The sequence below is a fragment of the Crotalus tigris genome, unplaced genomic scaffold (assembly GCF_016545835.1).
Source record: "Crotalus tigris isolate CLP2741 ecotype Arizona unplaced genomic scaffold, ASM1654583v1 scf7180000024359.8030256, whole genome shotgun sequence".
Taxonomy (NCBI): Eukaryota; Metazoa; Chordata; class Lepidosauria; order Squamata; family Viperidae; genus Crotalus; species Crotalus tigris.
In genome coordinates, this window is record NW_024100528.1 from 3,758,633 (window position 1) to 3,777,398 (window position 18,766).

Below are 18,766 nucleotides of genomic sequence, written 5' to 3' on the forward strand. Positions count from 1 at the left end.
ACGATAGGAGCACTGGGAAGCAGAACACTGCATAAATAAATGATTATATGTTGGTAGTAGTTTTAGCCCGGGGGAAAGGGGTGTTATGTCCCGAGCCTTGCAAACGGCTCGGGGCGTTTGCAGGCAGTCCCGGGCAGGTGCAAAGCTGCCCGGGACCAGACAGGCTGTCGCCAGCGCCGTGCGCATGCGCGGGTGCTGGCGCGGGAAAAGTATCGCATTGACCTGGGAAATGCCTATACAAGAAGCTGGGAGGTTTTGGGAGCTGCTGAAGCCATCTACTTGTGAGCTGAACACAGAATAAAGAAAACTGAGAACTACAACTGCTTGTCGTGTCTGCTTTTCGCCAAGGACTCAACAGAAAGCTTGCCGCCTAGTCCCCACAAGCCGACATTATAGATAGTCTTCAACTTACAACCACTTATTTAGTGATTATTCAAAGTGACAATGGCACTGAAAAAAGTGACATGACTGTTTCACACTTACAACCATTGCAGCAACCCCATGGTCACATGATTCAGATACTTGGAAACAGGCATGTATTTATGATTGTTGTAGTATCCTGGGGTCATCTGATCATTCTTCACAACCTTCTGACAAGTAAAGTCAATGGGAAGCCTGTTTCACTTAACAACCATGTTACTAACTTAACAACTGCAGTAATTCACTTAACTGTGGCAGGAAAGGTCATAAAATGGGGCAAAACTCACAACAACCATCTTGCTTACCAATAGAAATTTGGGGCTCAATTATGATAGTAAGTCAAAGACTAGTTTGGTTGACAGGATTTGAAGCATGTTTATCCTGCCAGACTGGATCGGATGGGTAGAAACAACTGGGAAAAGACACTCCCTTAGGTAACCTGGTCCCCAGCCATGAAGGCCTTGAAAGGTGACAACTAACACCTTGAATGGCACTTGGAAACACACTGATAACCAATGTAGCTCACAAAGCAGTGGTGTTACATGTATCAAGTACCTGCCTCCATTTAATACCTGTATCACTGCATTCTTTCCCAGTTGAAGCTTTCAAATACTTTTCAGGGAAGCTGCATGAAGAGCATGTTGCAGTAAACTAGAAGAGAGGTCATGAAGACATGAGTGACAGTGGTTAGAGCCTCCCAGTCCAGGAATGGATGAATTTGTCATACAATCCCAAAGTATTCAAATGCTGTTTTAGTTATGTAGTCTTTCAGCAGGAACTATGAATCAAAAGAACCTTCCCTCCCATATCACACCAGGGCTAGATCCCACCCATCCAGGACCAAAGATAAAAAAAACCTTTGACACCAGAAGGCAAATGTCATGACTGGGTTGAGCCAAAGCCAATTGCACCTGATCTAGGCCCCTATAGCCTTCAGGGACAAGACATCTAGCGCATCATTCAGGCAGCTTGGGATAAAGATATAAAGGTAGATATCATCAGCTTATTGATTATACCTAATCCAAATCCATCAAATCATCTCATCCAGGGGCCTCATGTAGATGTTAGAAAAGTGGGAGGGAGGGAGGACCAAGCCAAAGTAGGGCTGCTGGCTGGACCTCTTCCTCCTCCCATCAATACCAACTGGAATAGGAGGAAGGAGGAGAACCAGCACAACACATGGCTGCCCATTCCTATCTTCCAAAGCCAGTCAGAAAGGATACCATGATTGATGATATCAAAGGTCACTGAGAGGTCAAAAAGAGCATTGATGGATGTACTGCTCCCTTGCCAGAGGTCATCAAAGAGCATAGCCAATACTATTTCAGTTCCATATTCTGACCTAAAAGCCTGGGGAACTCCATCAAGAAACTCAGGCACCAAAATTGCTACACAGCACGGAACATAGCAACAATCCAAACTGATTTCTTTGATTTTATAGCTCTGGATTAATTTTCTCATTGTAAATGTAGGATCCAGTACAGACTGATTATTGAGTGAAACAGTATGAAGGTATGAATCACAAAACACCCATTTACTAGAATGTTAATTTGCTCTTCAGAATAATCTTTGGCAGTCCATGCCAAGTCCAGTAGGATTTTTATGGAGCCAAAGATATTACTGCAGACACACAAGACTGCATGCTTTGTTCTGCAGCATGCCAGCTTCATTCTTATTTAAATTATTTTTTAAAAAGCAAGAAAAAACAAAACAAGCAAAGAAAAAAAGGTGGGACAGGGAACCTGATGAACACCAACCTACTTCTCATAGAATTTATTAGTCCTCTGAGAAGCACATTGCCTATTTCAATTTCTTTTACTGAAGAGTAATTATTTTCATAGGGACAAGAATAATGTTTTATATTGTATTCTAATTAATATGTTGATTAACGAATGAAACACCATATAGTGTTCGTATATTTGTACCTGTATATCTATATGTTACATATGATTTGGTCTCACTAGCATTTCAATACATTGCAACATACTGAATTGTAGGGTATACATCAGGGAAAATCAGGCTGATGGAAGAAAAACAATGTACTTACAACATGTACCCTAATACTTCTATGTTTACAATAAAATATCAGGAAAAACATCTTAAAATATCAGAGAGAAAAAACCCTAGAAAATATAAGCAAATTAAATTCTACTATGAAAGAAGATCAAATGCCTGATAAGATATAACTTCCCGGCACGACTATGTTTTGCAAGTGATAGGAGAACAGACAAGAAGAGCACATATCCAAGCATATCTCCCTAGATGGCTGGCACATTTACATCTATACTGACAACAACAGAAGGAAATAGCTAGGCAATAGTCTCTTCAAAATTCAGTGGAGGAAACATTCTGTCTTACTAGCTCTGTTCAGTGTTATTTTTTGGCCTAGATTCTTCTATGTACCAATTTCTTTTTGGCAGCATTGCTATTCCTTACTTATTTTGTAGCTTTTTAAACTGGGGATGAGCTGAAGCTACAAAACATATTTCTTCATTCTGTGGCACTTCTTGCACTTATGAATAAACTAGTAATGGTCACAGTACAGATATAAGAGGAGAACATGTACAGTGACAACACAGGACTTGAAATTCAGTAGATTATTTCAAATAGAGATTTAAAAATTGTTTTAGAATTTATATTTTAGGAATGTTATTGCCACCTTGTTTCCTTGCCCCCAGATGCAGGATTGGAGAAAGCTATGGAACATTTTTGTACATCTTATCAAAGGAAACATATTTTTTCCGGAAACCATACTGGCTTTACCCAAGATTTTAGCCAGAAATTTGACTGATGATTTGATAAGCTTCAATCTGTTTTAGGATAGTATAATTTAAATTGACCAGAATGAAAGTAATCTTCATATCTTCCATTCCTATAATCTCTCTTTCCTACAGTTCATTTTTTTCTATGCATAATTTCATAAATGCCATGCTCTGGATATTTCTGTCTGACAAGACCAAGTTCTTTTAACACTTTTTGCTTGATGTTATCTTATTTTGAAAAGGATAATATCCAGTGGTGGGATTCAAATATGTGAACTACTGGTTCTCTGTGTGGATGCCACTTCTGGAAGTCTATTCTGGGCCTGGGCAACAAAAAATTAGCTACCGTTTCTGCCAAAGTAGTGCAAACTGGTTGAATCCCACCACTGATAATATCTCAGTTTAAATTTATGGTCTGGGCTTGATTCTGTTTTCCTCATTAATCTGAGTAAATCCATAATTCATCTATAATGTAAACAAAATTTAAATGTGGTAACATTTCAGTGGTCTAGATTTTGTCCAAGATCACGATTGACTAGAAGTCGATAGAGCTGGATCATAAACACTGAAATATTTGAAACCATTACATTTGAATGTGTACACAATTTATAACAAATATTACATAACAATAATTATTTTACAAATCAGAACAAGCACTGGAAAGTTATAAAACAAGCAACTTGAAGTCTTCTAGATCAGCGGTCTCCAACCTTTCTGGCTTGGCAGCCTGCTGGGGGCAGGAGAGAGGGGATAATCCTTGTGAATGGCAAGTGGGCACACGGAAGCATCCAAGCTCCAGCTGTGCGAGCAATAAGTGCTCATGCCCACCACTCATGTGAGGGAAGCTTCATTCACAAGCACAAGTAGCTGCCACTCACGCAAGGGAAGCTTCGCACACGCACGTGCGCTCACTTGCAGCTTGCACAGCCAGGTTCCAAACTGGCCATGGCCCGGGGTTTGGGGATCTCTGTTCTAGATGTTTGACATTTCAATTCAATTAGCATAGCCAATAATCATGTCTTAGAGAACATCTTATCCACCAATAATACAAAGGTTACCAGCAAAGCAATCATGAATCTCTGCTCAAAAGAGGTACATATATCCATTGCTTTTTTTGTAAAAAAAAAAAAAAAAAAGGTGCTGGAACTCACACACGTCATACAACGCGCCTTGCCTACCCTACAAGGTTCCATCCAAAAAAGGTGCCGGAACTCTTTTCTGGACGTTCTATGAGAAAGAAAGCCCTGCATATATCTAAAATAGCAGTCTTATTCACATAAAACTGTTGTGATCCCCTAATATTACTTTTTCTAGACAGAAACAGAAGTGATAAGATCTGTTGGTTACTGTTATGCATGGTAATAGGTTTCGTGAATCATTAGGAAATATCATGAGCTTGACTATGCATTATTTAAAATATAACCTCTCTCTCTCTCTCTCTCTCTATATATATATATATATATATATATGTGTGTGTGTGTGTGTGTGTGTGTGTGTGTCTGCCTGTCTATCTATCTATCTATCTATCTATCTATCTATCTATCTATCTATCTATCTATCATGCCGTTACTTTAATACTTTACAACAGACATGTCAAACACAAGGCCGGGGGCTGAATGCGGCCCTCGAAGTGGTTTCATATGGCCCGTGAAGCCATCCTGGAAACAGTGAGGGAACGGTCCTCGCTGCCTTGTCCCTGGCCCAGGCTGGCCGGGAGCCAATGTACAATTTTGTGGTGGCCATCTATGCTGAAACGCATTCAGTCTTAGCTCCACAAGGCTGTCTGGAAACAGCAAGGAACCAGCCCCTGCCATGTTGGCCCCGCCCCTGGGGTGCATACTGCGGAGGTGTCACCCTTTGTGAGGAATGAAGAAATGCACCATCGCCTGGAAGTGCCTCACCTACTTCACATATCTGGCTTGATGGGCTCTGGGGGAGAGGTTTCGGCAGGCAGCAGGATGCTCTCCTCACAGCGCCGGGCAGTGCAAAGCTCGCCGGGTTGAGCCAGGCAGTGCAAAGCTCACCAGCTTTGCACCTATCTGCCTGCTGAAACTGGGCAGGCTGGGGGCTAGGCAGCATTGCACTTCTCATCAGATTCGCACCACCCGGTTCAGCTCTTGGCGCCCCGCTGCCTGCTGAAACCGGGCAGGCTGGGGGCTGGGTGGCATCATGCTTCTTTTTGGGGTTGCACCGCCCGGTTCAGCCTCTTGGCGCTGTGAGGAAAGTGCCCCGCTGCCTGCTGAAACCGGGCAGGCTGGGAGCTGGGCGGCATTGCGCTTCTTTTCAGATTCACGCCGCCTGGCTCAGCCTCTCAGCACTGTGAGGAGAGCGCCTTCCTGTCTGCCAAAACCAGGCAGGCTGGGGGCTGGGTAGCATTGCACAGGTAACACTGACTGTCACGCTGTTCATGGCATCCCCTCCCCCAGAGCCCACCAAGCCAGATATGTGAAGTAGGTGAGGGCCATGTGCTGGCCACTTCCAGGCGATGGTGCATTTCTTCATTCCTCACGAAGGATGACACCTCCCCAGCTGCATTTCTTGCCTGTTTTTCTCCCTTCAGCAGGGAGCAGGGCTTCGTGGGCCACATGAAACCACTTTGAGGGCCGCATCCGGACCCCGGGCCTTGTGTTTGACATGTCTGGTCTGAGGGAAGTGCTGCTTTAGTCCTGCCCTGCTGCCCTTTCACCATCCCCTTGCCCCCTCCTCCTGGCCTATCCTGGGGGTCTCCCATCTTATTGCTAAGGAAGCTTTGGATACAAAGCCGGGTCTCCTCTCATGGAGAGGGAATGAGCCTCCCTCTGACTTTGTCCTCGTACCCATCATGAGCAACCTGGGTAAGGAGAGCAAGCACAGCAGCAACAGCCTTGAGGAGGAGGTAAGTGCAGCTGGGTGCCCCCTTGGGGAAGTGGGACTGGGCTTGGTGCCGTGGGTTCTCGAGGGACAGGCTGGGCATTTGACTTTTGGCAGCCCACACCACCATCCAGCCTGCATGGCCTGAGAGGAACAGTGAGGCTCCTCCAGTGGACCATGCCTTGGCACTTGCCCTGGTCCCACCCCCTTCTTCTAGAGACCCTCAAATCTGTCCCACTCCTGCCCTGACCCCCACAGGCACCCTTGACGCGAATGATGTAGAGCTGGCTACGCCCACCCAGTAGGCCACACCCACTCCATCCACGCCCACCCAGTAGGCCACACCCACCCTGGCCACACCCACCTGCCCCCCCAAAGGCAACTGCAATGCTGATGCAGCCCTCAATGAAATTGAGTTTGACACCCCTGCTTTACAAGGAGCATGAATATGGTTTCATTAATGTAGATACATATCTAATGCAGAAAAGTGAAAAGAGCTTTTTGGCTCTTGTGATAAAGCCCTATGTCTGTTTCTTTTTTTCCTTTTATCATAAGTGAAGGTGAGGGAAGTATTTAATAAGCTTTTTACATTTATCATGAAGAGAAATGGAAGTTTTTGTTGTGTGCAATTTTCATAACAAATGTGCATATGAACTGTTGTTATAGAGTGCTTTGAGTATATTATGGTAAGATAATTATAATTATTATCATCATGGGAGACAGTGACATAGGCAGGTGGAGTTCTTAGAGCATGCTTCCAGTGAACTGTCTCTTTCCAAAAACAGTTTGTTTTGTTTTTTAGCGAGAACCATTTATTTTTTTTTACAATATTTTTGGTTTCTCAGGGCCCATATTGATTATGAGTGATCATGTGATGTATCACCAACATAAGCAGGATCAAAATATTATGCTTGATAAAAATTCCACACTTTAAACATATTTTTGCTTCTTGTTGGGGTAAAGATTGGAGTACTAAATCCAAAATGTCCATTTCAACAACAAGCACAACAACAAACACCATACACAAAAGTCAAATCCCAAACTCCAGAATGTAAACTATAATTGCCTGGAGAGAATTGAAGGGCAGAGACCACATGAAGCTTTTGGAATGCCCATCCTATTGTAAGTATCTTTCTCAGCCCTTGTAAATTACGGTTATACATCTTTGGGCCATTCCACATAAAATGTTTTTTAAGAATACCTAAAGCATTTTGAAATATGAGAAGCACAAATGTTCAAAAGTATTACTGAAAGATAGTCATTATATGTTATTATTTATTTAGATGAAGAAAATTAAATATTAAATTTAATAAATAAATAAATTTCTTCCTCTTAGAGTTAACATTTCACTGCAAAGCTAGCTTGATGTGTGAAATTTTCATAAAAATGCAATTTTACAAATTTTTAGTGTGGTAGGAAACTTATGATATGGTATGTTTCAGACATACTAAAATAAACAATCTAAACCTATTTCTTTTAAGTGTATGGGTCAGCTAATGTTAATGCCCTTTCCAAGACAATCAAGCATTGACTAAATTGTCATTGACCTGGCTGAACTTGCATTCAGTTTCTGCTAACATTTTCTCTTTTATAAAAAGTACATAAAAAGGCAGAAAGAACAAGACACCAACTTGTTTTCTTTGTTAAAATATAGAACAAATCATTAAAAGAGACAAATGCTGTAGGTAAGAAAAAATTATTATCACCATGCTAAAAGCCCTTGTGGTTTTCAAAAACTTATGTCAAGCATATTATCAGAAAACAAGGCCTTTTCCCTTTTATGCTACTAATGTTGTTTTCTTTATTGCAATAATGTTTTTGTAATGAAAAAGATACTGGCTGTCTTTTATTACGCAAAAACAGATGCTAATATGCAAATCTAGACACAGAGAATACTTGGTATGGCCAGATTCACAAATGTCTTTGTAACATGGGTTTTTTTTTTAAAAAAAAAGAATTTCTGAAATATTTATAATATACAGTAAGACAATAAAAGTCATTTGAAGCTTTTAAACTTTTGTTAAAAATCATGTTCTGAATACTTATACATGACATGTAAGAGAATAGAGCCATTTAAAACATAAAGGTATAAATCATGGCTTCCTACCTGTTGGAGTGAGATGCCTCCAGGTGATGACAGGTTCAGGACGTCCATTTGCCATACACACTAAGGTCACATTGCTTCCTTCATTCACAGTGACATCTGAAGATATGTTGGAAATCTTTGGTGGAACTGCAGAAACAAAAGTGGTTGGTCAGAATTGTCTTAAGTTGATCCAAACTGACATAAAAATTTGTTAAAGATTCTGAATTCTGAATCCTACTGGTACTAATAAATAGGAAGAGAATTTACAAATAGCATAAAAAATAATTCATGCCTTACTGAATGAACCATAATTGTTTGTTTGACTGGATTTTTTTACAGCAATTAAATTAAAATTAGTTAAACCATACTATGCCTTAGGCATGTTGGATGATTCACACCATGTATCCTACATCTTGGTCTCTTGCAGAGATCCTTAAAAGTTTTACTTAATTTGCTGGCTTTTTATATGTCAGATCAAAATAATTTATACTAACTATGCATATGCTACCTAAAGGTAGAGGTGGCTTTAAGTTTAGTTGAACACAAGGACTGGGTTCACACATTGCAATAAGTTATAATTTATGATTTGCAAAATACAAAGCATGTTACTGAGTGGAGTATGTGAACCTAATACGTAGGTCTGAGCATTTTAATGTCTAATTTAACTTTCTTTCCATGAATGAAATCAAAGTACCTGCAAGAATGAATATAATAACACTACCAATATTTAAGAGATTTAACTAGATCCCTCTTGCCATTTTATTATGGCTGCACTGTCTTCAGGAATTTGCTGTGAAATATCTCTCACAGTGTATACTCCTGTTTTAGTTTTAGTTTTCACTTCGAAGAGTCCTTATGGTTCTCTAAATAATAGTGGAATTCTGAATTAAATGAAAAATGATGCAATATGTTGTATATATATTTGGCTGTAGAAATATAGCTGGGTAAAAAAATGTATACAGTGTCATATGTCTTGCTGTTGTCAGAATTATGAGTCAACTTATAGAGCTCTGAATTGGAACTAAGATGCAATGATTAATTTAATCAGTATGCATCCCAAAATAATCACCTTGTGGAATCATCTTAAATAGTAATTTTTAAGATGAGCATATACAAGAAAGAAGCAGACCAACCTAATGCTCTCTAGATATTTTGGATCATAACCCCCACAGTCCTTGACACTGCTAATGCTGCAGATGGTTCTGGTAACTTTAGTTCATAATATCTGGAGGACCTGGGATTACTTATTCCAGTCTCATTTCAATTGAAAATTTCATGGGTAGTGACCTTGTCTGCTATTTTCTGACTCAAACTAGGTTCATTGAATTTTCTTAGGGTGGATAAAAACTGAGAGAAACCCTAGGAATTAATTTGAAAAGCAAGAATCAAGTAAACAATAAGTATGGTGATGTGGATTTAAATTATTATAAATTTAATTTATACAACTTCATACAATTGTACTTCCAAAAGATTTTTAAGTTCTTTCCCTTGCCTGAAAGATACTTGGAATCCATCTGAGCATTAAAATGGAGCTGAGTTTATGTGGGGGGAAAAAAGGATCCTTGTGGATAGTTTTGCATGTCATCCATAAAATTCAATGGCTATTTTCCATTAAAACTATTGTTCTCCTATAAGAATCATATAAAAAAACTAAGTATTAATATATTAATAAAGAAAGATTGTCTTAATATCTAAGAAGTTTATTACTTCCATGTATACCATTTTAAAGACCACATTTACCATTTAACTGAGAAACCTCTGCCTCACACTGCTTACTTAGATCTGTATTTGCATTAAGGTCAGACATAGAAACATCCTTCTATCCCATTCATTTCAGAGAAGAGAAGACTAATTTCCTTCACTGTACATAATTCAAGAGCAGGGACAGCAAGGAAAGGCCATCACAGAACAAGGAACCATGTTTAACCAAATGATAGAATTATTTAAAATTATTATTTCAGTTTTGAATGTGTGTATTAGCTTGTACATATAACCTCCAATGCTTCAGATAAAAGAGACATAACCATCTGTTCTTAAAGATTAATATTGAAGTTTCCTTGTCTTATTAAGAGAGTAACAATGTTCTACTTTACTGAATATAGTCTTCTGAAACTTAATTCAAAGCAATGAATTAAAAGCAAAATCTATGATTTCAAAATCATCAAACCACAATATAGTTTATTTAAATATGTCAGTCTATATAAGTGCATCTCCACAGTTCACTCTAAATGTAGTTAAAGATCAAGAACTATAAACAGAAGAGATCAAGGGGCTTATCATGTCATACTATTTTGACAGGGCATAAAAAAGACATACACTTCTCACAATGCTAAAAATGTTATTTTGCTGATTAAACCATATTAATTATTTATGTATTTGCCTATAAATATCAATCAGTAAATTAAAATATGATGCAACTCTGCTTTATAATTTTATCCTCTTTATCAGTGATGCCTTCCTTCTTGCAGATGTCTCAAGCCCCCATCATCACAGCCTATTATGATGCTGATGGTTCTTTCTTATCTACTATCTACTATATTAATAACCTTGAATTTGCTCCTCCCGTTTAATTTTGCCCCTCCCTTATTGTTTTTTAAAGAGACCATGTGTTATTTGGATTAAGTAACTAGTTTTTTTTTTTCATTTAAATAAACACTCTACGAGATATAAGGATGGATTACTCCTGAATGCCAATATTTCTAATGTAGATATGGGATGGAAACAAAAGAAATAATAAGACATCAAAAGAAAGAGATATGAAGGGAAGATAGCTGGGCAGAAAGTTGATTATGAAAAATCAGAAAATAAGCACAATCTCTGAAAAATCAGCGAAGTTTAAATGTATGCAGTGTCTTTGAAATGAATCCTGTTTGTTACTTGGAATTCAGTTCATATGAAACACTGAACCATTACCTCTGAATAAAGATGAATGCGTCTCGACTCTTAAGCTGGAAGAGATCTTGATTTACTCATACCTGGAATCCCTTCATTATGTAGTGAACCATCCAAAACACATCGGCATTTCCTCCCTCCCTCTTAGAGATTCCAGAACTGATGCGACTAAACTTTTTGGAAGGAAAAGGGAATTTGGAATCAAGGAATGAAATTGTGAAAAATGGGCATTTAGTATCTTAAAAATGCTCCAAAGTTTGAAACACACACCTACTCTGATTTCCAGTGCTTTTCTCTCTCTTAAATAAAGAAAAAAGGTGCAATATTTGCCCTCTAGCAGTAGAGGGTGCTGAAATACTGGGGAAAAAAATCATTTCACCCTCTGCTGATGAAGGAAAAAAATGCAGCTATTTTTAAGGGGGGAAGAAATTGCTGTTATCACCCATATCCCTCACACAGTCATAAATAAAAAAAATTAAAAGAAAGTTAAAGATTAATAATAAAAGTAAACAAAATGCCACATAAACCTGATGTGCCCCTTAACCTGATGACAACACAACTCTCAGAGTAAAAAATATTGTGAAGGAAAAAGGACTAGGAAATTCTTCCATCATTCCAGTCTATAACCATAATCAAGCAGTTTGGCACCCACCACTCTTCTTCCTTAATACAGCAGCCATGCTTCAAAGTAGTTTTCTGGATATGGTAGGGAATTATTTTGTCTCTGGCTTTCACAATTTTCTCTTCAAAACTTCACATTATAAGGGATTCATTGTGGGTTGAACTGCTCTTAAGTAAGTAGAAGGTCCACTTTATTTTATTGAACCGCCAGTTTCTATTTCATTTTACAGTAAATATTTTGCAGGACAGGGATGTTTGGGTGGAAGGCCTTTAATCTTTTTCAGTTCTATACAAAATACTATCTTGCAAATATGTCAGAAATAACCATCTGTAATGCCCAGAGCTGCATGGTTTGTGTTTCAATGAGATCTCAAAATTTATATGAATATTAACACAATCTAAGAAATTGTACCATAACATCCTCTCAACCGAATTATAATAATTTGACAAAATGCAGTGTAATAAAAGCTGAAGAAAACAATGCATTCATATAAAATGAATGAATGCATGGGCTTTTCTCCCCTTTTTCACTGCAATACCATTTATTCATTTCTCCATGCCAGAAGCTCAGGCATTTTATTTATGGAAGACAGGTAAAAGGTAGAATATGAATTGTTTGTAGCTAAATAACTGAGTTATTAACACATATTAAATAAAAGCTGGCTACCTAGCTTTTCAAAAATGGGACTTTGTATAAACTGCCAACAATACTATATATTATACCTAGTCCAGGTAATATTTTTTGTATGTGAACCATTCACATGGATATAAAAAATAAAAAAGAGACAAAAAAAGGCACGGAGGATCCTAGGATTGGCATACAATATAGAAGAAAGTTATTTGTTTTCATGAGGTTCTAACTTAAAAACCAGGTTCAGTTGGAACAAAGGAGTGAAGAAAATGGTCTTTAAACACATGAAGGCCACATATTTTCTGAACAAGGACACTAATATAATTTCCTGACTTAATATATGTAAAACATTCTCAGCTCTTCATGATTAGGTCGATTGGACCCAAATGTTGGTGTTTCCAATCATCTCTTTCTTCCTCCACATGTACTTATATTTCTAGTGCAAGGAGGCCAGTTTATTCCTTCTGCTCTGCATATATATCAAGCCAAAACCCTGGCCCAAACTCTTTATGGAATTCCCATATGGATACGAGGCTTCAAGGATTGAATTGAAAGTACCCAGGCTGTTTTTCTTAGGAAACTTCTGGGTCTTCCTCCCTGTGTTGGATTTGCTTCGATGTACCTGGAACTGGGCATTCGTTCAGTTGAATGCATTGCATGGATTAACACCTTCAAATGGTGGTTTCAGGTGCTCTTTTCGGCAGCCCCTGGTAGCTACCTTTCCCTGGTGTTTGCTGACTCTTATACTTCTCGTTGGGAGAGGGAGCTGACGAAGAAACTCCACTTGCTAGGTTTTACGGGGGATGCTTTGGGAGATTATGGTCTTAAGGACACCCAGTTTAGGGTAGTCCAATGGCTTGTGGACATAGATTTGCAATACTTAAGAGCCAGAGCCAACAAAACCTGCTCCCCTTTGATCTTTAGCCATTCTAATAATTATGGATTGAGAATGGCCTCTTATTTCTATACTCTAACCATCCCCAAGTATAGAAGAGTCTTTTCCCTAGCCTGTTTCAATGTCTTGCCCTCAGCACTACTTGACGGGCAATTCAAGAGGCTCCTGTTTAGTGAGCGACTATGTCCCTGTGATAGGGCTGAAGTTGAAATTGTGAAGCATGTCTTATTATACTGCCCTATGTATAATACAGCTTCTTAAATGCATGTTTTCAATTCAGCCACAAAGAGCAGAATTCTTTCAGTTGAATAGAATAGAATAGAATAGAATAGAATAGAATAGAATAGAATAGAATAGAATAGAATAGAATAGAAGCAACGGTAGAAGGTCACCAGTACTTTTTCATTTAGTTGTTATTTCCTGAGAAGTCTCAAGAAATATAATCTCTGCTGGGCCTTCTTAACCAATGCTATTGAGGTGGGCAGGAAATAGTTCAATATATCTATATCTTAATAGGAATGCTTGTTGCTGATAATAGTTAATAGATAATATTAAGTTTGGCTGTGAAATGTAACCTAAATCATATAACCTGTGTGTCATAATTGTAGAGATGTGTTCATGCTATGTAGAAACCATTTTACAAGAAGTGTCAGTGTCAACTAAAAGTCACAGATGTTGTAAGATAGCACCCGTGTAGAGAGGTGTGGTAAGACAACCGTTTGTATGAACTTCTCTCTTTTAGTGTGTTAAAGGTAGATAAGAAGTCATCTATTAGGTTAAGCGTGGGCGGCAAGCTGTATAAAAGTGACACCCTCAGAGTAACTCAGGGTTCAGAATTTGTCATGTGAATGCTCTGAACCACTGTGCACAAATAAAGCCTGTTTTCTCCAACCCTTCGTGGTTTTGTCTTCTGATGTAAGTATCGTGGTTTTTGCCACAACAATTATCTGGCGACCGCGGCAGGATGGCAAGGAGTCTTGGGGCTCTCTGGAGGGTACACCCTGATGCCAGGGGCCTGTAGTGTTAGGGGGAACATCCCAGGCGCCATCGGCTCTTTTATTCCGAGGGATTTCCCTGTGACACAGGGCTCCAGCATCGGCGGTCGGCCACTCCAAGAACCACTGGTGAAGGGTAAGGAGACCAGGCAACTTTCCAGCCGGCTAGAGGACAAAGGATTCGCCTGCAGGCAAGTATTGAAAGGGAAATAAGGAATCCCTCCCTGTAAGCAGGGACGGAGGAGAGGACTGATCACCCTCTCTTTGGAATAAGGTGGGAGGATTGTTGTGTGTGTTTGCAGTGAGTGAGTGGCGCTCGAACTTCCCATCGGTGACCATTGAGTTTCCGGCTCCCTGGGTCTAGCGCGTATAAGTGAAACCCTCAGTGTAATCCCGAGTGGAAGGACCCCTTACCTTCCTCTCATCCCCTTTCCTCATTTGTCTTGTCTGGTGCCCTGGGATGCTCATGGGGTGAAAGTGTACTCCTTACTCCATTGGGGTGTATGTTAAAGCATTTTAAGTCTGCTTATGAGGATCAGGATTATGGTATTAAGTGGAGCAGGCATAAGTTGAGGACCTTCTGTGAGGTAGATTGGCCCAGCTTTAACATAGGCTGGCCAAGCACAGGGACACTAGATCCATTCATTGCTCTAAAAGTACATCAGTTAGTGTTCAATCCCATGTTAGGGCACCCAGACCAGGCACCCTATATTGATGTGTGGCTCGGCTTGTTGCAAAGACCTCCACCATGGATCCAGAAATGCAAAACTGTCCCCTATGTTAAAAAATTTAGAAGATAGAAAAAGCTGGGGACAAGCCATAATCCAACCAGATGTCCAGAAGCAAGGGACCCAAACTGGACCTTCAGCAAGAGGTGGCCCGAAAGACTTTTGTGAATAGAGAAAAGGAGGAGGAAAAGAAAAAGGATCAGAAAATGCAAAGGAAAGCTGAATTGCTGGCAGTTGCTATGATGGGGGTGTCAAGGGGAGGTGGCAGAGGTAGAGGATGGGGAATGGTGTTAGGACAAAACCAGTGTGCCATATGTAAGAAGGAAGGACACTGGAAGGGTGAATGTCCAGAAAGAAAAAAGGATGAAGAAAAAAGAGGGGGAAGAGGCAGGTTTGCGAAGAGCTACAGAGGTCGCCCAAGGAGAAGCCAGGGAGGGAGAGAAAGAAGAAGAGGATTTTCAAGAACTCCCCTCATAGGCCTGGCAGAAGCAGAGGAGTGGGAGTGAGACCGACCGGGTTCAGCCCGCCTCCCAGAACCTGTGGTCAGTTTAACAGTAGGAGGCAAACCTATTCCCTTCCTTGTGAATACTGGAGCCACCCGATCAGTCCTAACCCAACCCCTAAGCCAAGCCTCCCCTCACTCTATCAACATACAAGGAGCAACAGGAAAAATATTGCAGCGACCCTTTTTGGAGCCCTTAAGTTGCACTATGGGAGGAAAAACTATAACCCATCAGTTTAATATATGCCAATTCTTTTATTGGTAAGGGATCTGTTTTGTAAACTAAGGGCGCAGATCTCCTTTGAAGAGGATGGCACAATGGTCATAAAATATGGAAAGGTGATGATGGAAGTACCCCATGCAGAGGAATGGAGAATGGTGATGCTGGCACAAGCAGTAGAAGCAAATACAAAGTGGAAAGAGTTCAATATGCCACACCTGTGGGCAGAGGACAACCCCCCCCTGGTTTTGCAAGGCATCATCCATTATCTGCCAGCTGCCTGTACTGAAGAATAGGAAAGAGTTAAGAGAATTTTTAGTTGCTGCTGGCTTCTGCCGAATATGGATCCCTACCTTTAGTTTAATAGCAAAATCCCTATATGAGGCCACAAAGGGGGGGGGGGGGATAAAGAACCGTTGTGATAGGAACAGCAAGAAAATAACAGCTTCACTGCTCTCAAGGAGGCTCTAATGTGCGCCCCTAGTTTAGGTCTACTAGACTTGGAAAAGTTATTTCAACTGTTTGTAGATACAAAGCAAAATGTGGCAGTAGGAGTTCTCACCCAGAAAATAGGAACCTGGCATCACCCGGTCACTTATCTGTCTAAACAGCTTGATAGTGTAGCCAGAGGGTGGCCGGCTTGCCTCAAAGCAATTGCTGGAACAGCGTTATTAACACAGGAAGCTAACAAGTTGACTTTTGGACAAAAGTTAGATATCTACACACCCCATGCTCTTAAAGCTGTCTTAGAAGCAAAGGACATTTGTGGCTGACCAACCCACGCATGCTGAAGTATCAGTAATACATAATCCAATGGTTATATTAATTTAATCAAACTCACTGAATCCAGCCACGCTCCTGCCTGAATCAGACTTGGAAACCACACATAGTTGCATACAAGCTATTGAAGAAACTTACGCTAGCCGCCCAGACATGAGAGATGTTCCCCTGCTTGATCTAGACTTTACAATATACACGGGTAGAACTAGTTTTATGCAAGAAGACATTCGAAAGGCAGGATGTGCTGTGGTGGTTTTGGAGGAAGTATGGAAAGCTGAGCAACTTCCGCCCGGTACAAATGCTCAGCTAGCTGACCTGCATGCATTAACTAGAGCTTTGGAGTTGGCAAAAGGAAAGTGCATTAATATTTACACAGACTCTAAGTATGCATTCCTAACAGTGCAAGTCCATGGAGCCTTCAGGGGGAAAGGATGTTAAATATGGACCACAGATATTGCGTCTGCTGAATAGTGTGTGGGAGCCTAAGGAAGTAGCTGTAATGCATTGCAGAGGCCATCAGAAGGGAGCCTCAGAGATTCAAATAGGAAATAATAAGGCAGACAGGGAAGCTCGCATTGCTGTACTAAAGGCACCTTTTGAGCATACAAATCGTCTAGCTTTGTGGACCCCTGAGGAACAGGACCAGGGTAAACCAGACTACTCTCAGGAAGACTTGGACAAAGCTGAGATGCTGGAAGCAAGGCAGGAAGATGGTTGGTGGATTTTGCCAGACCAGCGAGTCTTTATCCCAGGATATATGGCATGGGATGCAGTGCAACAGGTTCATAAGCAACTGCACCTGGGAAGGGCGGCACTGGCAAATGCCCTGAAGAGAGAGGTTTATATTGACAAAATACACAGTATTGCAGCAAATGTTTGTGCTAGATGTGAGATCTGTTCCACCAACAACCCAAGGCAAGGACCCCAACTGCCTCAAGAACATCAGCCCAGAGGAAATTATCCCTTCGATTCCTTGATGATTGATTTCACTGACATGCCATGCTCAGGTCCCTATAAAGCAATGCTAGTCATAGTATGTACATACACTAGATGGCTAGATTGCATCCCTACAAAGAAGAAGAAGAAGAAGAAGAAGAAGAAGAAGAAGAAGAAGAAGAAGAAGAAGAAGAAGAAGAAGAAGAAGAAGAAGAAGAAGAAGAAGAAGAAGAAGAAGAAGAAGAAGAAGAAGAAGAAGAAGAAGAAGACAACTGAGGTTGCAAAAGCCTTGCTTCATATTATTATTCCCAGGTATGGGTTGCCATCTAGAATCTCTTCAGATAATGGTCCTGAATTTATCCATAGAGCCACCCAAAAAATAGCAGCTATGCTAGGAATAACATGGAAGCTTGACTGTAGTTTCCATGCTCAATCAGGAGGAAGGGTGGAGAGAATACATAGACCATTAAGAAAAAATCGGCAAAAATATGTCAGGAGACTCAGCTTAAGTGGCCAGATGCTTTAAATATGGCCCTGGTTGTGGTAAGGTGTGCCACACAAAGGGGGCTGCTCGTGTCTCCCTTTGAATTATTGTATGGCAGAGTCCCCAACTTACTCAAACCAGGTGTCCAGAACTCTGAACAAGTGGCAGATACTGTTAAATTAGAACAGCTGCAGGCTCTTAACACTATAGTCCAGTGGATACACCAATATGTTCTAACCCAAAGACCCCATGTCTTGGTTACACTAACACATAATATACCACCGGGACAGGAGGTCTGGGTAAAGGATTGGAAGAGGGAAGTCTTAAGCCTAAAGTGGAAAGGGCTGTATACTGTTGTTATGTGTTCTCCCCTTGCTATTAAGGTGGCTGAAATCAAATTGTGGATCCATTGGTCCAGGGTTAAATTGGCAGCCCCCACCCAATGGAAAGTGAATAGTAACCCAACTCAACCCTTTAAACTCACCCTGCATCGTAGGAGAAGGAGCCTCTCCTCTTCTGGTGACACCCCGGAAGCTGCACCCCTGCGAATAGGAGAGGTGAAGCAAACCCCTGCAGGTGTTACTCCGGAAGCTAACACCCATCGCACGGGCAACAAAAGGTCCCTACCTTGGAAACTGCGTTCACATCATTAGTCTTAGAAGTCTTTTTAATTGGTTATGGATTCCACCCAGAGGATGAGGGAAACTGCCTGTATTAGGAAAGGGCCCATCCCAACAATTTGGGTGGTGGTAATGTTGTTGTTAATCACTGTTATAATTAACTCTCTGTTTCTGTATAGAGGGATCACAGTCAAAGAAAAGGGGGTTGAGGGTGTGCCTGAGGACTGGTTAATTGAACCCGATGATCTGAATATCAGTAAGGCTGTCACCCCATCCCCCACTTTAAAATCTCCAGAACCTGTATCAACCTCTGTGGGACAGGGTCTTTCCACAAGGGAGGGAGA

The 18,766-nt window shown here is 40.6% G+C and overlaps 1 protein-coding gene across 2 annotated transcripts in view; it reads right to left on the bottom strand.

The window, feature by feature from the left end:
• The window catches only part of LOC120300776 (limbic system associated membrane protein), a 580,799-nt gene that overhangs the window by 173,264 nt on the left and 388,769 nt on the right, over positions 1 to 18,766 (bottom strand). For both annotated transcript variants that reach the window (XM_039327222.1, XM_039327223.1), the window contains exon 3: positions 8,140 to 8,265. In XM_039327222.1, coding sequence (XP_039183156.1) covers positions 8,140 to 8,265 — 126 coding nt within the window. The remainder of the gene's footprint in view (positions 1 to 8,139; positions 8,266 to 18,766) is intronic.